The sequence below is a fragment of the Octodon degus genome, unplaced genomic scaffold (genome assembly GCF_000260255.1).
Source record: "Octodon degus isolate 3935 unplaced genomic scaffold, OctDeg1.0 scaffold00001, whole genome shotgun sequence".
Taxonomy (NCBI): domain Eukaryota; kingdom Metazoa; phylum Chordata; class Mammalia; order Rodentia; family Octodontidae; genus Octodon; species Octodon degus.
Genome location: NW_004524577.1, coordinates 3,684,962 through 3,705,463, shown reverse-complemented (window position 1 = coordinate 3,705,463; position 20,502 = coordinate 3,684,962). Strand labels below are relative to the sequence as shown.

Here is a 20,502-nt window from a genome sequence, read left to right as displayed (position 1 = left end):
AAATTTTATGCCCAATTTAAGAGTGTGCTAGAAACTAGGTATGGTGGAACCTGCCTGTCATCTCAGCCAGCACTCAGGAGACTGTGGCAGGGGACTCACCGTGAGCTCAGCGTCACCTGAGTCCAGCCTGGCTACACAGTAATGCCTGTCTCGCTCTAAGAGAGTGTCTACAAGTCGCAGTTGAGATTGAGGGCGTTGCTGCCCTTGTCTGCGATAGTCGCTTAGCCAGACCTGTGCCGGCAACAGCCCAGGTGCAGCGTCCCAATCTCAGAACCTGCAGTCGCAAGTGCCTGTAATCTGAATTCTCTGCGTGCCAGCAGGATGACCCAAAAGCAGTCAGGTTTGGACACTTACGACTTCAAGTTTTAAGGGATCTCCAGCCAGCAGAGTCTGTACAGATATCCCAAGTCCAAAAAACTCCAAATCTGCAATGCTTCTGTCTCAGGCCCTTCAGATAAGTAATGTGTGAACCTTATGTGCTTGGTTAATTAGTAGCAGGAGCAGTGGAAACAGCAGTTTGTGTTTCCCAAGTACATACTGTGCGCTGGGCACTTGATCCTAAATGTCTCATTCAGGCTACAGCCCCACAGCTGAACCAGAGGTGGAGTCGCATAGCCAGCTCTTGGGAGATCAGAAGCGGAGCCAGACCAGCGCTCTTCTGTGCAGTTTGCCAGGGGAGGAGGGCGGAGTCAGTGGGTGGTGATGAGAAGACCAGGGAGACGCGGCTGGCAGTTAGGGAGAACAGGAAACCAAACCCCGTGTCTCTTTCCCTTCCAGAAAAAACTGCCCCTGACCGCACTTGCTCAGAACATGCAGGAAGCCTCCTCTCAGCTGGAAGAGTCTCTTCTGGGGTAAGTGGGCCCTGCAGAGGGTCCTGGGGTGCAGGCGGGGCCTCAATCACGGCTCATCCGTGTAGACGCTAGGCCTTGTGGAATGGAGCAGGGCGCAGCCACTGCTCCTCTGGGGTCTTTGCTCCAGTGGGAGCCTGGCTGGTAAGAGGCAGAGAGGGCTACCCCTGAAAGTAGCGGTCGTGTCCTGGAGGTCCCCAGCTTGGATAGGGCGCCGCCTTGGTGGGGCGCAGATCTGTGCCCCGACATGCCTGCAGGGCGCTTAGGGGTCACCATCCCAGTCAGTGGTGGTGTCTCAAAAGATTGTTTTCTGAATTATTTGTTGTTTTGTTTTGACTTAAAAATTTTAATTCTGCTTTGTTTGTTAAGCTGTATGTTAATCAACACGTGTATCTGCTTTTGGGGTACAGTGATTCAGAGCATGCGCAGTGTGCATTGTGGCAGGGTCATGGGCATACCCTCCACCCCAGATGTTTCATTAACCAGCGTGCTGGGAGCATCCAAAACCCTGAAACACATACCTGCTGTCCTGCTGGGCTGTGGGACGGCAGGAGTCCTTCCCCTTAGTCAGTGGTGGCCTGAGCCTTGGCACTGTCCCCTCTCTGTCCTCCAGTGCACTCTGCTGTGGAGTTTTTCTTTTTCACAGTAGACAAATTAAGCCAAGTATGGTGGTGCACACCCATAAGCTCAGCACTTGCGAGGCCGAGGCAGGAGGATCACTGTGAGTTTGAGGCCAGCCAGGGCTCAGTGAATTCAAGGCCAGCCTGGAATACATAGGAAGACTTTGCCTCAAAACAAAAATGAAAACAATCGGCATGCCTTGTTTAGTAATAAACAAGTCTGAAGGGAAAGCACTTCCCTTGTGTGCGGGAAGGTGTCCCTCCCGCCTGCCTGCGTATGCCTTGCGCCTGGTGGCCTCCAGTCGGCCTGCTCTGCCTGCTGTCCCGTGGCCTACTTCCCCTGGGTGTGACTGGGCCTCGGCAGCCCACTTCCCAGGAGCCACAGTGTCCCATTGTTCCTCAAGGGAATGCTGTCCTCCCGCTGCGCCCGTCCTTGTCCTTTCTGCGCCCACGCCTGCGGGCCTGCCCTGGGAGGAGGCCGCGCGCCTACGCTGCGCTCCGCACTCGTGCTTCCTTAAGCTGGTGCCAGGGTCGCCCTTCCGCACTGGTGCCACGGCCAGCCCTGGGCTCTGCCTTCCGGTCACCACTCTCTCTGCTCTCAAAGCTGCCTTGGAGGAAGGCAGTATTAATGCTTCCGTGGGGCCAGGGAGCTAGCTCAGTAGACTGAGTGCTTGCCTGGCGAGCGCAGGGTGCTGGATTCAGTCCCTGGCGCTGCAAAAAAAAAAAAACAAAACAAAAAACGCCACAAAAGTTCATCTTCTAGCTCAGCCAGACTGGGTAAAAAATTGTCCACAGCCGCACAGCTGTAAAACAGCACAGCCTGAGTTCAAACTCAGGCAGCTCCCCTGTGGCCACCTCGCCGTGCCACAGTTCCTCGTGCCGTGAACTTCCTGGACCCTGGAGCATGGGAGGGGTGGGGGCAGTGGAAGCGCATCGCACGGCGCTTGGTCGACACCACTGTGGTCCCGGAAACCAAAGGAGGTGTGCTGCTCTGTGCCGGCAGGCACCTCCTCTGCACAGTGCGGGCACGAGTACCCCCGAGGCTGACTCGCCAGCAGTCCTAAAGGAACATGCCGAGGACTTCATGTGTTCTTTAAGATTTTCAGGGTATTTCACCTGACATGGGAACGTAATTTCTAAGTTGCAGCCTCACCTCACCATTCACTTCCCTTTCTAAAGTCCATATCTTGGGGCTGGGGAGATGGCTCAGTAGGATAAGTGCTTGACTGGCAAATGCAAGGATCTGAGTTCAATTCCCGGTTCCGCAAAAAAAATAAAAAATAAAAAAAAGTCCATGTCTAGAAGAGTTATCTTTGTTTTATTTTATTTTTTTTATTTTAGGGAAGGGTCTCCAGGGTGTGCAGGATCTCACTACTAGATGGGACTCAGTGATCCTGTTTACAGCCTCCCAAGAGCTGGGATTACAGGCACGCACCACCACGCCCAGTCTCAGTTGCTATCTCAGCGCACGCCAGGGGCAGGGCTGGCACAGCAGGCCTGGGGATCGAAGCCCTGGCCCCTGTGCCTGCTTATAGGCACTTTAATCTGCTGAGCTCTTTGGCCAGCCTGTCATCTTCATTTTAAAGCACAGGCCTCTTGATTCAACTTTAAGGTGATGACTGTGCGTATTGTGCGCTAGCTGGAAGGCTTTGCTGGTAACGCTGTGCTGTGCCCTGTCTTGGTGGAGTTGCAGCCGCGCAGCAAGCCAGGGCCCGTTTATCCGGCCACTTGATGGGGGTCTTGTCGTTAAAGGAAGATGCTGGAGACATGCGGGGAGGCCGAGAGCCAGCTGGCGCAGGAGCTCTCACAGCACGAGGTCCTCGTGGAGAAGGAGGTCGTGGACCCTCTCTACGGCATAGCGGAGGTGGGTGCCTGGCCAGCCCGCAGCAGGCGGGCTGTTTGGGCCCAAATTTAACTATCAGTGCCTTAATGTGTGTTTGTTTTTGGAAATAAAGGGGAGAGCTTGATGTTAAGATTGTTTTCCCCCAAGAGAAAAAAATTTACAAACAAATATTTTACTGTGAAGTGTTACCCTAAAGCCCCAGAGCGCCTCCCTTGGTGTGCTCCTCCCTAGGTGGAGATTCCGAACATCCAGAAGCAGCGGAAGCAGCTGGCCAAGCTGGTGCTGGACTGGGATTCGGTCCGAGCGAGGTAAGGCGCAGTGCTTGGGTAGCAGGCGCACGCTGCTGTGTCCTGCCGCGGCACCTACCGCTGGCCCAGCACAGCCAGAGATGGCCGAGGGCCAGGGATGTGGTTCAGATCATGCTTCTGTTCTGCCTGTGGGTCACAGCCTGCCCACCCGCCTTCAGGCCTCGCGCTCTCCAGCGCGGCCGGCCGTGGGAATGTTAGAATATTCCTCCTTAGTGAGCCTGTAGTGAAAGGAAACAGGAAGGAAAAAGAACTGAGTGAACATGCTCGATGGGAGAGAGGATGGGCCCACCGGTGCGAGGGGCACAGGCCTGGGCTGGCAGAGCACAGGGAGCAGCAGCGCCGTGATCCCGACTGTGCGAGGGCGCCTCCCGCCTCTCCCCTGTGCCCCTGTAACACCTTCCCAGCCAGGTGCTGTGCCCACTGGAGCAGGGCCTGTGCGTCTCTAGTCCATGGTCTGCCTGCTGCAGACTGCGGATTTCTTGTCTGCGGTAGAGCCAGAGTGATCTGGGGCAGGACTGCCACCCAGCTCGCCACCTGCTCTGTCCTCCAAGGAGTCTGAGACAGTGATGCGGATGCTGTCTTGGGTCTGTGAAGATGACAGGAGAGGAACGAGCGCCTGCGTTTGGGCCTCTCTCATCCTCAGTCCAGGTTGGCAGATTCTGGTAAAGGGCCAGACGGTAAAGATTTTTGACTGCAACCCTGATGCCCCTATTGCAACCACTGAATAGAATGTCATAGAATAAAAGCAGCCCTAGGGGCTGAGGCTGTGGCTCAGGGTGGACTGCACACTTACATGCACGAGGCCCAGGGTGGGGAGAGCAGGAGTGGAGGGAGGAGGGCAGATGGGGAGGGAGGGAGTAAAAAGCGCGGTGCACAGTGCAGAAGTGAGTAGCGGGTCTGCACTCTGGTACAGCAGCAGGTAGTGTTGCTGACCTCTGCTTCGCGAGGTCAGCTCTGCTTATCGCAGCTCTTGTGAAGGAGATGTGGTGCCTGCTGTGTGGCTCATGCGGTGCCGCTGCTAGGGATAGTCAGTGTTGGGGCTTCGGGCACAGAGCGGAGAGCGGCAGTAACAGCGCTGCGTGACCTTGTTTCTCAGATGCTGTCAGGTATGAGATGTGTCACTAACTCAGTGTCAGAGTATTTGAGAGGTAAAGCTGGAGACCTTAGCCGTGTAAGTCAGTTGCTGAGACCTGCCCTGGCGTGAGAACCGTGGCAGTTCAGCGCCCCTCTGCGCACTCACGCAGGTGAGAGCGGCCAGGGCAGTTCCTGGGCAAGAGCGCCACTTGGTGGACACTCTGGGTGGAGAGCCAGCCACAGGTGTCTGTGCCGCCGTGCCTCATCCGCTTCTCCCAGCAGTGCGTGTCCACCTGTTTGTCTTTCTCTTCACAGGCAGGAGTTGTGTCGGGTTTTGTGCCAGACACTAATGGCAGAGTTGCAGAGGCAGAGGTGGGGTACTGTCCTAGCCCTTGCTTTGGAGCAGAAACTTGTTTTACAGATAGCGGAGGGCCTGAGGTATTGTCTGCAAGGCCGGCCTCGTGCCTTAGAGGCCGCATGTGGCAGAGCAGGGGTTCTGGCAGCAGTGTGTGCTGTCTGCTTGTCATGCATGTACATGCAGTTACCACCTGTGTGGCCCAGCCAGGCCAGGAAGTGGGGCCACCCTGGAACGCCTTCTAGTCAAGAGTGCCTTGGGATTAATTGAACAAGTCTGTGCGTACTCCTCCACTGGGTTTGGTCGAGCAATATTATAGGCATTTTATGTGTTGAGCACCAGTAACCCCTAATAGAAGTTTTTTTCTTTTTTTGTGGCGGAACCAGAGATTGCACTCAGGCCCTTGCGCTTGCCAGGAAAGCTCCTAATAGATTTTGATACTGATTTCTCAACCTTGTTTATGGTCTTCCTTGCTTAATTAATCGAAGTAGGTATTGAAAACACTGAAGCAGAATTTTTTCCTCTCTATTTTGATTTAATCCTATGGCTTCTCCTGTTCAAAAATAGTAAGACGTAACATTAGGCAGAACCTGCTGTAGGACTGGAGCTACAGCTCGGCTGCCTGAGTGCCTGCCTGGCAAGCTCAGGTCCGGGGTTCGTTTCCCAGTACCAAAAGAAAGACTCCGTTGTATACACATACAGTGTACTCTGTTCGGTCTCTGCCACTTCTGCCAGGCACGTTGTGGTCATCATGGCCGATAAGGCATGGGGACGCAGAGGTGGTCATTAGCTCCTTCACCTAGCTGGTTACATTGGGCCTCCCTGCAGAGTGGAGCCCACGAGGCTGTGGAGTCCGTTGTTAGTGGCAACAGTGTGGCCGTGCTGCCTGGGCGGGCGGGCTGCTGAGGTGACACCGCATGGGGGATGCACACAGCAGGGGTGGGAGGTGGGAGGGTAGCAGGCTGAGCAGTGCCATCAGGTGCTGGTGTGTCTACCTGCTGCGTCTTCGTGGTGCCTGGAGCCAAGTGTAGAGGGTCCCGCAACACCAGATGTATCCGTAGACAGCAGGAGGAGAGGCGGCGTATTCCCCACCTATCTCTCTACTATAATAATTAACTTTTTTTTTTTTTTAAATGTATTTAGTGCAGGGTCTGCAGGGTCTCACTACACAGATTGGACTCGTAGTGATGCCCCTGTTTTTAGCTTCCCAAGCACTGGGATTATAGGTGCATGCCACCATGCCCAGTCTCAGTCGCCTGGGGATTGAACTCTGGTCCCTGTGTCTGCCTGAACAGGTGCTTTAATCCGCTGAGCTATCTGTCCAGCCCCATAATAATTTTCTTAATATTTTCATAGGTATATTTTTGAAGTTTGGCTTTTACCGGCTAAAAATAGCCATAGGTCACAGATGGTAGGGGGGCACCTCATAAGGGGGCCCTGAGAGCAGTAGCTTATCCTGAGACATAGGAACAGCACAGAAGAGCAGAAAGCCTGTCATCAGGCACCGAAGGAGAGGAGCCCGTGGACTGCTGTTCAGCAGTGGGGTTTGTGTGGGACCACATGTGTGTGGCCTTTGGCAGGTAGGCTGCGGGCCCAGCACTTGGAGAGCCCGTCTTGGTGGGAAGCTAAGTCTGTGTTTACCAGCTTTGTCCTACAGAATGGACACAGGATGCTGTCCTGGGCCCTGATGCTCTCCCCAGGTGGAGCCTGACGGGCCGGCTCTGGCGCCCTTGGCTCCAGAGTCCTCAGAGATGGCGGCCCCTTTGTTTTGCAGGTGGAACCAAGCCCACAAGTCTTCAGGTACCAACTTCCAGGGGCTTCCATCAAAAATAGATACCCTCAAGGAAGAGATGGATGAAGCTGGAAATAAAGTGGAGCAGTGCAAGGTATGAGAGCTCCCGCGAGAGGCGTGCACTGGCCTGGGTTTTGTTTTGCATGTTAGACAGGTAAAATTTTGCAAGTTAAGCTTTATATAATTCCTGTCAGATTCTCAGTGGTATAAAAAGCTGTTTTGGGCCAGTGAGATAGGTCAGCAGACTAAGTGTCTACATAGGCAAGCGCATGGACCAGAGTTCGATCCCCGGCACCACATGCTGTGCTGGTCCAACCCCTGGGCACGCTGAGCCAGCCACCACGACCAGGCGTGGCAGTGCACGCCTGCAATCCCAGCACTGCGGAGGCTGAGACAAGAGGATCACTATGAGTCCAAGCTGCATAGTGAGAGCCTGCATCAAATACATACAAAAGTAGTAACAAAAAAAGCAGTTTTTATGTTCTCTTCCAGTGCTACATTATATCATAACCAAAATAAAACATTTTTATAAAAGTAGAAAAGTATTTTTAGAGATTAGTTCTATATGTACTCCTACATCTAGAATAAACATAAAAAATGAAAAAACATTAATGGTTGAAGGGGGATATTTTAAAATCTTGGTTAAGCTTACTTGAAATAAAGAGGTAAAGAGAAGGGGAAAAGAATCCCATAATAAAACATATCATAAAGTTATAAAAATTGAAATAATGCACAGTACAAATGAAAATCAGAAAAAAAACAAATTTTCTACAACAAGATTACATTTAATGTATAGTAATTTTTTGATCATATAGAACATTATAAAGGGTTATCTGTTCAATGTTCCTAGGAAAATTGGTTTTTAATTTGGAAGAAATAAAATTTTTTAATCTCAAATTTTAGATGAGATGGTTAAATAGTATAATTTTAATGCATCTCTATAGGTACATATTCTAAATGTTATTGGAGGTAGGAGACACATAGTCTTTGGTTAAACTGAAGCCAATTGACTTAGACTTTTTTGCTGTTACTCATTTTCCAAAAAAATGTCTGCTAATTCTACCAAATGGTGTTAGGAATGTTATATTTTAGTGTACTCGGGTCATGCTATAATTCCCTCTTTCAGAGAAAATTTTGATCTGTTAACCGGAATGAACTATAAAATAATATATCATGTAGAAATTAAAACAACTTCCAGAGTCATGCATTTATACCTAAAGTTTATGTATTTTTAATTTTGAGAAAAAAGGTGACATCCCCAGTTTGCCTTGCGGCCCCTGCCTCAGCCGGCCCCGCGCTGGCTCTCGGGCGCGCCAACGCGCCTGGCGTTCCGGGTGCTCGGCCGCCCTGCCTCAGCCGCTGGCGTCAGTTTCAGCCGAGGAAGATGCGTTTTCCCGTCGCGTCTTTTCAGTGGCCTCCTTTTAATCACCTTCTCTCCCACCTCCCAGGATCAGCTCGCGGCAGACATGTACAACTTCATGGCCAAAGAAGGGGAGTACGGCAAGTTTTTTGTCACGGTGAGCACCTGCCCTTGCAGGGTGTTAACACATTGTAGACGTGAGTCAAGAGTTCCTGTTGTTTGGCTCAGCAGCCTGTGTGCCATCTGATGCTAACGCCACTTTTGTTTCTGAATGTGGGTCTGTTCTCAGTTATTAGAAGCCCAAGCAGATTACCATAGGAAAGCATTAGCAGTCTTAGAAAAGGCCCTTCCCGAAATGCGAGCCCACCAAGGTAATGTACCGTGTGCGGGCGCTGCCGCCCTCGCTCCGCCCTCTGCCCTTCTTCGCTCTGACTCTCGCATGCATCCCCTTCGGACGGCTCTGCCCACGGGCTTGGCCCCCGCGCGCTCTCCTCTTCCTGGCTGCTTCTCTAACTTCGCCAAGCCCAGATTAACACACTAACGGGACACTTGCAGCTCTGCCAAAGCCTTTGGTGGAAGGGAGAACTGGCCCCTTGGGGAATTGCATGTGTTTTTCCATCTTTTATGGGCTTGAAAAATTCTAGCATTTAATATCCTTTTCTGAAGCAGTTCTTTGTTCCACAGGGCTGCAGTTTGCCCTGTGACTCTGAGCGCACCCACCCCAGAGCAAGTGTTTTAGACTTCGCGGAGCAGAATTTTCTAAGCCAGTCCTTGATGCCATGTCATCACCACTTAATAATTGCTACTGAGTCGTTAGGCCACGGCCACTTGCAGCCCTTCCCAGCCTTAACGGGAGCCCACTCCCACCAGTACCCATGTTCTGCCTGTTGTCTTCAGGCGTGTGGCACATTTATGCACAGGTTGTGAGTGGATTGAACTTTCCCCTGACGTTTGGTTTTAAGGGGGACATTTAAAACCTGACTCTGCTTCTCTGTGATTTGTCACCAGTGCTTTCCAGCACATACTAGCAGAAGTTACTGAGGAAGAAATTGCCTTGTTATCTTTGGATCTAGTAGTACTTTAGTTGTTGTTTAGTATCTCTTGGTTCTAGGACCCCCTGTGGTTACCAAAATCCTGGGCTGCTCAAGTCCTGTATGTAAAATAATGTGTAGTACTTGCAGATAGCCTGCACATATTTGCATATACGCGGTGCTCGTTCTTTCATACCCTTAAGTCCTCTCTGGAACACTTACACATAGCACAACGTAAGTGCCACATGAATAGTTTGTTACACTGTGTTGTTTAGGAATAATGACAAGAAAATGAATCTGTACATGTTCAGTATAGGGAATTTTTTTTGGTTTTGTAGGGCCGTTGGTTGACTCTGGGTGCAGACCCCACCTCCGCAGGGCCAGCTGCATGTGGCTCACAGTCTGCTTTGTCATTTGGAACTTAGGAACCCTGCAGAGCTGTAGGCTTTGGGTTGAATGTGGGTCAGTCAGAGCCAGGTGTGGTGACGGTGTGGTCGTACAAGAGGGTGGGTGGATGGCGGAGTTCTGTGGCTCAGCAGAACACCCTTGGGAGTGCCACGCTTCTCCCTAAATTTTGGGAGAGTCGAAAGATTCTGGCTTGGTGCCTGAAAGCTTTTGGATTATGAGAGTCTTGCGCCTGACTGCATAGTCAGGTCTTCAGCGGGGTCGGGTATAATGTGTCATTTTTCTCCCATTCTTCCCAGGACAAGCTGCCCTTGTTCTTAAACTGTCTCGTTTCCTAGTTCATGTCTAATTTTTTTTTTTTTTTGGACTGGCTCAGGCTGCCTTAAGGGCACGTCTGGTAATGCAGGTGGAGGTGGGGATCGAACCGAGGTATCCTGCGCCTGACTGCATTTGTGTGAGCAGGCACTTAAGCAACTGAACTAATCGGCAAAAATGTTACTTTTGTTTATTTTTTTATTTAATTTTTTTGTGGTCAGCTCAGCCCACCCTGGGGGTGGGGCTGGCGTGGCATGTGGTGCTGGGCATTGAACCGAGGTCCCTGCATGCTTGCCTAAGCTTGCCTAAGCAGGCGCTTTAGACCCCTGAGCTCTTTCCAGCCCCCGGTTCATGTCTCGGGGTTGACTCACAGTAGAAGACGTTCAGCCTCCACAGGTTCAGAGCATCAAGACAGGAACTCGCTGTGGGCCGGGCCCTGTGTGGGCCCGATAGTAGGCTTCAGTATTTTAGTCTTCAGTGGCCTCAGGTGTGGTAGGGAAAACTGGACTGATAAGTGTAGACAAGGGAAGACTGGGCTGCTGGCAGTTTTTCTCAAGGCTGTTTTCCCTAGAGAAATTTATCAGTAAGTCCTGCGGGCAGGGAAGCATTCAGGACGGGAGAGGAGAGAGAAAGTCGTGGTCTGATTGCTAAGGCCGCCCCTCCCTGAGCCCGCCGTCTTCCTGCCTCTGTACTGTGGCAGCCTCCACCCGCTGTCCTCCCCTGCTCCTCAGGGTGCTTCATCTCCACGCCTTGCTGTTGCCCGGAGGCTGTGTGGTGACTCCTTTCTCCCTGCTGCCCCTGCCATCTTCCCACCTTGCCCCCGGCTCTACTGTCCTGTCCCCGTGCCCATTCCACCCATTGCCCACTCCTGTTCCCAGAGGACCAAGTGACCTCGGGCCGGAAGCTGGTATGTGATGTGGCCGAGGTCATCTCCTCTCCTCAGCATCTTCCCCTCGTTTCACTTGATTGCATTCTTTCATTGTTGGGACTCTGCCCTTGTCTGGCTCTGCCTGCTCCAGAAGTCCGCCTTGCTTCTGAGGCCTGCGTCCACGCCTGTGTTCTTACTTCCTGGTTCCCCCCCCCCCCCCCCTTCCCTAGAAGTCCCTTGTTTTGACTTTTGCTCCTCACCTGCGATTTCAGCCTCAGGTCCCCTTGGTGTAGCCACACCTTCCGCTCCAGGACCTTAACCGCACACCCCCACGCCAGCTGTTGGAGTTCTTCTTGTCCCTCTTCCACTTTGAGACCTCAGGGCCCTCTTGGCTCTCGTCCCTGTTCTTCCGTTTCTCCCGGCGCTTCATCTCGCCTCTGTCCCCACCGCTTCTCTGCCATGCATGCCCCTTGCGAGAGCTGTGGCGTGGCATGGGTTCTAGACTCGCGACTCCTGCTCTTTTCTCAGCCTGTGGCTCCCAGATGTGCTTGCCGGCTTCCCGGCCTGTTAATGCTGTCTGTCTCCTGAGACCTCTCCAAGCTCATCTCGTTGAAAAGCCTTCTCTGTGACTGACCCAGCAGTGAGCGCTGTACAGCCTGAATTGTTCTTGCATCAGGGGTCTGCCCAAGAAGTCGCAGACAGCCATATGCCATTATTTTTTTTTAAATGTCATTGTTTCAGAATCATATGCTTTTATATAATAATCCTGATTTGTGACTTCTCTTAAGAGTTCAGAAGATGGCTGACACCAGTTGTTCTTCCCAAGTGGACCAAAGAAGGGACTTAGGCTTCCCTGTGCCACTTCTCTGACCCTGTGTGTGTGGCCCTTGTCCATACCATTGATCTGCTGTGATGCATCTTGTCTTGTCAGTGACTGTTCTGTGTTAATACGGATGTCTTGTGTTCCTTCACCAGTCAGTTGCACTCCTCCTGGGAGTAGGCTCCCTGTGAATTGGGGTGCCTGCTGCGCGTAGTAGGCCTGGCACACAGTAGGCCAGTGGTTTAGAAGACAGCATGCGAAGTGGAGTCTGCCCTAGGAGTCCCTCTGGGTCAGGGCTTCTCGCCTGTGTGCTTGGCCTGCGCTCTGCTCGGTGTTGTAGGAAGCAGAGGACTGGAGTCCGGTCAGCTCCCAGGGCTCATTCGAGGACGGGTGTAGGGTGGCAGGCATCGGTGCAGCCTCCTGGGTGCTCCCGATGTGTCCCCAAGGCAGGCTCGCGGGACCTTTCATGTCATGGTCAAGTCGCTGTGTCAGGTAAAGGGGATGGTGCAGTATGCTGGGCAGGGCTGGCCTGCAAGGGGCCTGCCACAGCGCTGCCCTCTGGGTGGGCCAGGGCTGAGCAGGCGCGCCCTTTGGCTCTGTCCGCTGCCTCCCTTCCCCTTCTTCAGTCTCTTCCCGTCAGCTTTTCACTTCTCATGAGCTCTCAGGTGGTGGACTTGGGGGATTGTGATGTCGGTAGACGGAAGGGCCCTGGCCTCCTGCGGCGAGGAGAAGAGAGCCTGAGGAGGGGCACATGAGGGCCGGGCGCCTGCTTCGCTTCCCTTGGTGGTGCAGAGAAGGGCGGTGTTGTGTTCTGGGAGCTTCTCTGGAGGGGTCTCCACCGGCCGTTGGGTGTCTCTGGCGTCTGCACGCTTCGGCGTAGCACTCAGTCTGTGCGGTCCCACGGCAGGCCCAGCCGGCCCTGGGCTTCGCGCGTGCGGTCAGTGTGCCCGCTCCTGTGGACAGCTGCATTGTCCATCTCTGCTCAGCGCTGCTCAGACCTCCCGTGAGGCGAAGCAGCGACCTGCATGGCTGCAGTGCCACCTCGCCGCTGCCCTCACAGCCTTGTGCAGCAGCTGCTTGGGAGCCGCAGACGCTGTGCTGTTCCGGGGGCTTTTTTCCTGTACTCAAAGTTTGGGGGCCTGTTTGAGGACAGGACACTGTTGCGCCTCGTATCACAGAGGTGTTGCTTCTGACGTGTGTTTACTTTGCCGCCCACAGTCTTATAGGACAGGGCTCGGCTTGTGAGGAGCTTAGGAACCGCCTCCCCTCTCGCTTCTGAGGACGCTCGCTTGTCTAGGTGGTCAGGGCTGCTTTGCATGGCTGGAATAACAAGTCTCTTTCCAGGTGAACACTGCGCTCAGACGCATCTTGTGTTTTAAACAGGACTTCAGGCCTCACGCTGGTGAGAGCGAGTTTTGCAGATGTGGGGCACTCCTGCTGCCTCCGCCGGCTGCTGGCTTGGGTGGCCAGGAGGGTGTGCCCCTGCTTTCTGTCCCCCCATAACACCCCTGCCTGCTGCTCAGTCTGTGCCTCAGTGAACGGCAGATCAAATGGCACGGGTGTCTGCCCTTTGCCCAGAGCCTCAGCTATCAATCTGCGAGGGAATCCTCTTCGGTAGTTGGGGAGGAAGGGGGTGGTACGTGACGTTGCCGGGTGCCTTACTGTCCAGTTTGCCACTGTAGATAAGTGGGCAGAGAAGCCAGCCTTCGGGACACCCTTGGAAGAGCACCTGAAGCGCAGCGGGCGGGAGATCGCGCTTCCCATCGAGGCCTGCGTCATGCTGCTCCTGGAGACCGGCATGAAGGAGGAGGTGAGGGCTGCGGGGTTTCTCCGCCTGCGCCGCACAGCCCTGTCGCACTGTGTGGCCTGGTGGTTCCCAGGCTTCTGCCACCGCGACCAGCACTTCCTCAGGAGAGCCTGTGCCTTGGGCCTTCCTGTGTGTGCTGAAGGAGGCTTCGCACGGCGGTGCTCGCTGCAGGTGCCAGTGTGCTCTGATGCCTTCTTTTAAGCTCGATTTATAGCAGTGGATTTCACGATGCGCTGTTGAATCAGAACTCCATGCGCTTTGGTTTTTAGTAGTAAGCATCTGCAACGTGAGTCATGCATTTGCATAGTACTATGCAAAATTTTAGAAGAGTTTGCATTTTTATACTTCATTTTGTGAACCTGTTACCAGAAAGGAAAAAAAAGAAATTCCTATTAATCAAGCAGGGCAGCTCTTCCTCTTCTCTAGGTAAGGAAGTTACGCACAGGGAGCTCGCACTGGGGTGGAGCCAGAGTCAGACTGCAAGCCTTTGTTGCTGTTAAAAATTGCTTATGGGAGTGTAATGTACTTCAAGGCAAGTAATACATGTTGTCATTGAAGAGCTGGACGATTTCTTGCCGTCAGGTCCACGCACAGGTTAAGGAGTACACAGAGGCTCTCGTCTGGGGCTGGTCTCCTCAGGAGACAGCCGTCAAGATCTCAAGGCAGTAGGACAGTGGGGCTGGGGAGTAGGGGCGACAGCTTCGGGAGTCTCTCAGGCTCAGCTCTTAGAGGGGCGCACTGAGAAAGGGTTGAAGGATGGCAGTGCAGATATGGTTTGTGGGGCGTCCAGGAAGGTTGGATCTCCCTTGGAGTTACGATGAAGGCATCTGTGGGTCACCCACGCTTCTTAGGTCTTTAACAGTTCAGGGGAGCGCAGGAAGCAGAGGGCACTTCAAGAAAGTCAGCAGGGCCTTGAGAAGTTAGAAGAAGGCTTCTCAAGCAGTAAGTCTTGCTGATGAAAACTGTTTTTGGTCTCTAAGCTGGGCAGACGATTGTTCTGGAAGTGGGAGTGTCAGCCCCTCCCGCAGGTGCAGCCTTACCTTCCCTCGGAGGCTGTGAATAGGAGCTTTTTGGACTCAGACGGAGGTCTCTGTGGCCAGCCACTTAACCATTGCGCAGACCAGGATCTGTTACACAGCCCACTGTGAAAGCATGCCCCACCCCCACCCCCTTAGGAATCACCCAGCCTTAGTGCCTGAGGTTGAGAAGCCTGCCTGAGCTTGGGAGAGCCGGCATAGGTGGACTCGCTCAGCAGTGATGTCGCCTAACTCCTGGCCCAGCAGCTTCCACGCCTGCGGGTCTCGGTTGACCCTTTATCTTTCTCTTCTTTTCCTAGGGCATTTAAAGCAAGTAACAAGCATCCTCTTCTAACAATTTTCCTTAAGATATCAATATTTTAATTTTTTTTCTAAATTTCAAAAAATCTATGGTATTCAGTATCGTAGAAACCTTGTGGAAGTGAAGATGCTTTTTGATAGTCACATTCTAAGGCTATACTTTCAGGGACCATTTCTATAGTAGGATAGTCACATTCTGACAAGGGCAGATGCTAGCACAGATTAGAAGTGGGTTGCTAGGTCCCAGTCAGGTGGATCTGAGCCTGGCCCCTTTCCTGGCAGCGCCAAGCCGAGTGTGAGCCCTGTGTGGCGCAGGTGCGCTCAGGACCTGCCGGGTTCTGGGCCTGCACGAGAGCGAGGCTCCCAGGCTGAGCTGGACGGCAATGGATTTGCACTGTTTTTAGGGCCTTTTCCGGATTGGGGCTGGTGCCTCCAGGTTGAAGAAGCTGAAAGCCGCCTTGGACTGCTCCACTTCTCACTTGGATGAGTTCTATTCGGACCCGCATGCTGTGGCAGGTAGGCCCCGCAGACTTGCTGCAGGCTGAGCCCTGCTCGGCACGGTGGGTAGATAGGCCTGTGCTGTCCCAGCCAGGGTGGGTTGAAGTCCAGTTTCGCTTAAAAGTTTCATTGATGAAGTGAGTTTCTTTCTAATAACATTCCCCAGTGTTTAATGCAATACATATAAACTGGTGATTTCTGTTCTTTTCATTTGGTTTGGATTTTGGCCTCCCACCACCCTCCCTTGCCAAGTAAAGATGAAGGTAGTGTGTGGTGCAGATGCTTTGGAGAAATGCTTCTTCCCTCCTTTCATGCCCACAACTCAGCTCGACCAGAAGTGAGGTCTGCTCAGAGGATGGCTTTGAGCTCACCGTATCTTCTGTGAGCTCTCGGCGTGTTTTTGCAAGGGAGCCCGAGTGGCTTCCGTGAGGGTGCTGTCCTGTCATTCCTGCCAGGGTCTGATTTGTTTAGTGCAACTAGAAGAGTGTGATTGAGATACTGTCGCGTGGCAAAGCGACACACCCGCAGGTTCCCAGCCGCGCCTCACTCAAAGGACGTACGCGTGGTTGCAGGTGCCTTGAAGTCCTACTTGCGGGAGCTGCCCGAGCCCTTGATGACCTTCAGTCTGTATGAAGAATGGACACAGGTTGCGAGGTAAGCGTAGAATACGGTTTTAAAAGAAACATTAAAATATGGTACTTTTGTGAGTTATTATAGCCTCAAAGATTATTACTGGTTCTATTTACATTTAGAATGAAACTATTGAGTGTTCCTGTTATTCGTGTAGAATGGTCATGACTTATGCAGTCCTTTAACTTTGTGTGCTTTACATGTATGAGGTTACAGAAAACAGCTCCATGAATGGGTTAGTTCCACTCAGATCCCCTGTAGCTGGAGACGAGTGTGACCCTGTGGCTGAGTGGCAGCGTGGCTGCCCGGTGTTTACAGGCTTAGCTGTGTAGTGACATGATGATGACTTCGCAGCAGCAGCAGTTACTGTGTGCTGAGAACGGAACTAATCTGTAGGTAGCTACCTTCCGTGAGCCTTGACTGACAGGAGAGGCAGGTGTTTGCTGCTTTACGTCGGATTTTTTTGTGGTACCGGGGATCAAACTTGGGACCTTGCACTTGCCAGGCAGGCGCATATGCCGCGGAGCTCTCTTCCCCAGCCCCGCCCTGCTTTACTTTGTTTACAACCTTGACTTAAGCTCGCATCTTCGTCCCCATCTGCAGACACCGCCACATTCCTGGCAGATGGTCATGATGCTCTGTGGACCATTTGATCCCATCAGTTCCGATCACTTCCGGAGGCTGGGAGCTCGCCCGGTGCTGCTTTGCCCAGATGTTTAGTCTGATGTTTATGCCCTTACTTTGTAGGTAGAGCAGTAGCAGCATGCAGTTGGCGGAGCTGGCTGGAGGCGCAGGCTCGTCGCTGTAGCATACAGGCTGGGCTCTGCTCTTGGCTGCTGCTTGCCCACCCTCACCCTCTCCCTCCTGGCCCCGACTCGCCTCTTGTCCTGGACAGCCAGTTCCCCGGCCCTGACCTCAGCGCCCGCCTTGGTCTGCATCTGCGGACACCGCCACGTTCCCTGCAGACAGCATGATGCGCTGTGGGCCATCTTCTTAGCACTTGCGTAGGCTGCGAGCTCATCCTATGCTGCTTTCCCTAGATGTTTAGGTCTGAGTTCTTCTCCATAGTTGTGAAACAAGAGACCTGGGGCTGGGGGTGGTGAGGGTTTTAGATTCAGGGACAAGTTCTCAGTCGTGGTATCCTTGGGACACAGACTGGGCCTAGCTTGGACCTGAGCAACTTGACACAGTCACTGTCAGGCACGCGGGGCTATTCGGGTGTCTTTCATTGGGTCGCCTCCGTTATTCCTCCTGGCTGCTCCTCTGAGGCTCCAGCATTTGTCCCTGACAGGAAGAGCAGACGTTACAATTTTAAAACTGAAATGTTCCCAAGGCCCCTTGTGTTCATAGGTGGGAGTTTCGGAAGGTGGCTGGCCGCAAGGGCTCACGTGCTGTTGGTGGATTAGCGCAGCGCAGGGGAGGGGAGGGGAGGGGGTGCCTGAGGTGGTACATGCATGACCGCCACTAGGCGGCTTGTGCGCTTTTCATAATTTCATTTATCCTTACTTTTAGGGATTTTTAAAGACAGGGTTCTGTTATGTATTTCTCACCATATATCCCATTCTGGCCTCAAACGTGGAGTAATCCTCCTGCATCAGCCTCCTGAGTGCTGGGTATTGCAGGCATGTGCCACTGTGTCTGTCAGTGTTTTATTGATTTTTTTTATTTCTTTGAAATTTTGTTTTAAAACTTCAAAACAAACATTATTTAATGTAGTTAGCTTAAAAAAAAAAAAAACACTTGTTTGGGAGATAAGAGATCTGATTCGAGTTTTAATTTCATAATTAAGACTAAAAAGCCTTACAAGTGAAAGCAGGTTCATGCCTTAGCTCCCAGATCTGAGATTTAAGTGATTATCTTAACAACGTAATAGGAATGTTAGGAGAATTTGTGAGATTACCACCAGATAGTAGTAAAACAGATGTGGAAATTCCAGGTGATTTTCATCAAGTATATTTTGCCAGCGCCTTCTTTGTTCCATATAGTCCAGCTCAGAAACTTGGCATTTGTGACATTTTTTGATTTTTATTAGTGAACAGGCTGTTAGCACTGTTTGTACCACAGTGGTACAAGGCACCCGGTAGGATAGCTGTGTAGTGTGCCTCTGGTGGTAGTTCCATGGTGAGGCCATAATTTGATGACATTTTGGGGATGGGGCCTAGTTGAAGCATGTGTGGCGTGACACTGTCCCCTCCCTGGTCCCCTCACATCTGCTCCCCAGTCGCCACGAGCTGAGCAATCGGCCCCACCATGCCCTTCTGCCGTGAGCCGAGCCTCGGGGACTGAGCCGGAGGTGCTTCCTCCCCTTTTCTCAGGCTTTCATTCACAGTGGTGGAGAGCTGGTGACAGGGCTCTGTATGCAGTCTTTTGCTTCTGTGGTCCTGCAGTGTCACTGGGCCTCCTCCCTGGTGTGGGACAAGTGTGTTCAGCTTCTGACCTGTACTGCTGTGCAGAGCAGTCATCTCCTGGCTGTCTCCCCTGCTGCGCAGACTGAGCCGTGCTCTGCAGGACCTGCCATCTCTTTGGTTTCCCTGCAGGTCTGTGTGTTGCATCTCCGTAGTACTGGAGTTTGGTAACTACTTGACGGCAGAAACAGGTTTCTCTGCCTAAAGCCTTTCGATGGGGCTTGAGAGCCAAGGAGCCTGCCAGAGGCCTGGGGGCTTATAGGCTTGGCAAGTGACCTGTGGCCTAGCTCCACAAAGCCAGCATTAATGTGCTGGACGGGACGGACGTGCAGTGTGTCTTCGGGGTCAAGCCTGCCCTGGTCTGGGTAGCAGCACATAGCTGTGCCCGAGGCTCAGGATTGTCCAGCGGAGTCCATTCACTCACCCTGTTCTGCAAAGGAGGAAGTTGAGTCCTGGTGAGTGTAGGCCTGCTCCACGTTGAACAGGGTTAGTTGAACTTTGACTCCATTTATTTCTAAGATCTGTGCTGTTTTCAAACTTTGGAAAACACTGAAGGTGCTGATCAGTGTCAGTGTAGCAAATGTTAACTAACTTTCCATCACTAGGACAAATGCCTACAATAACCAACTTAAAGGAGGAGGGTTTGCTTGGGCTCCGGGTTCCAGGCCCTCGCAAGCTGGTCCTGTGCTCTGGACCTGTGACAGCGCAGGCAGCATGGTGCACCGGTGAGGTGGGGGCACGGGAGGCCTCTGCCCAGGGCTGCTGGGAGGCAGGGGCTCAGGGGACTTGTCCCAGTGCCCTTCATGGCGCAGCCTGGGTCCTGACTTCCTCTGCCTGGGCCCCTCCTGGCGTTCCTACCCCTCCTGGCAGCACTGCGGGCCAGGGAGGTAGGCAGCACCTTTGGGACTCTTTCTCTGCCAGCCACGGTGGGGCCTCAGCTCACAGACTCTGGTCACAAACCAAGTCGAACGAGAGCTGCATCAATTCAGTGGGTACGTTCAGCGCTGACTGTAGGATGTTTGATCATGGAAAGGACCGGATTCATGAACTGTGTGCCCGGGTGTTAATACAGGTCTCAGTAATGCGCTATAATAAGTTTCGTGAACATTTTTTTTTTCAGTGTGCAAGATCAAGACAAAAAACTTCAAGATCTGTGGAGAACATGTCAGAAGCTGCCACCACAGAATTTTGTTAACTTTAGGTATGTCTGCCTGGCCTTCTGCAGATTGAACTGTCACACCACAGTAACTCTGGAGCAGAGAAGGGCTTCATAACTTGGGCATACTTGGCATATTTAGAAAGTAACATGGTACTGCTGGGAGTAGGATTTGATGAGGATTATCACGGGCATGTGCAGCATCAGTACGATATCTGGCAGTAGTGTGCAGGGCCTGACAGACTTTGCTGCTGTAGCGAGCTGGCTGGCTGGCTGGCTGGCTGGCTAAGGGTTAGGTTTGGAGTCTAAATTGCGCAGCATGGGATGCAAAGTCAATCTACTGTTATACTTTCAGTAATACCTTCCATATAAATACAGCATTAATCATTCTGATATGGGATTATATTATTTTATTAAGTAATTGTGTTTCTAAGAAACTTTACTGAGAGGCAGACTTCTGGAACGCAGCTTCTGTTTCTACGCTGACTTTGTATGTGACTGTGAAGAAGCGTAGAGCAAAGGGGAGCCGTCACTCCAGAGAATAAACATGCTTAAAACCAAGCAGGAAGCTTTCTAAGAGGACTTATTGAAGATTAAGTATTGTGCCTGGGCTGTTGCCTGGCCTTAGCTTTATTGCTTTTCACTGTCGCTGTGCTGAGCGCTTCCCTTTCACCAGCTCGGGGGTCAGCCTGGCCTTTGGCGAAGCCTGGTGTCTGTAAGGTCTCATGGGTCAGTATGCCCAGCTTGGAGTCACAGACACTCTTGATTAATGTAGTGTGGTGGTGCTCATTGTAGCTCCTAGTGTATTGGGATTTTACCTCTGGGGTTATATTACTGTATAATGTTTTCCTGATTTTTTAAAAATATGGAGTACATTTGTATGATTCAGAAATTCAAATGTGAGGGGCTGGTGAGATGGCTCAGTGGTCTAAAGCACCTCCTTAGAACAAGCTAAGCTAAGCAAAAGCAGAGACCGCAGTTCAATCCCCCAGCACCACATGGCAGCCAGCCCCGCCCCCTGGTGGGCTGA

The 20,502-nt window shown here is 52.3% G+C and overlaps 1 protein-coding gene across 9 annotated transcripts in view; it reads left to right on the top strand.

Moving 5' to 3' along the window:
- Nucleotides 1-20,502, top strand: part of Arhgap17 (Rho GTPase activating protein 17) — an 81,252-nt gene that overhangs the window by 40,185 nt on the left and 20,565 nt on the right. For all 9 annotated transcript variants that reach the window (XR_002821145.1, XM_023715430.1, XM_023715624.1 and 6 more), the window contains 10 exons: nt 778-851; nt 3,221-3,332; nt 3,543-3,619; nt 6,823-6,934; nt 8,289-8,357; nt 8,490-8,571; nt 13,322-13,449; nt 15,188-15,299; nt 15,854-15,935; nt 19,437-19,517. Coding sequence is in view for 8 of the 9 variants with exons in the window: in XM_023715430.1 (XP_023571198.1) it covers nt 778-851; nt 3,221-3,332; nt 3,543-3,619; nt 6,823-6,934; nt 8,289-8,357; nt 8,490-8,571; nt 13,322-13,449; nt 15,188-15,299; nt 15,854-15,935; nt 19,437-19,517 (929 nt within the window). In the remaining variant the exon portion in view is untranslated. The remainder of the gene's footprint in view (nt 1-777; nt 852-3,220; nt 3,333-3,542; nt 3,620-6,822; nt 6,935-8,288; nt 8,358-8,489; nt 8,572-13,321; nt 13,450-15,187; nt 15,300-15,853; nt 15,936-19,436; nt 19,518-20,502) is intronic.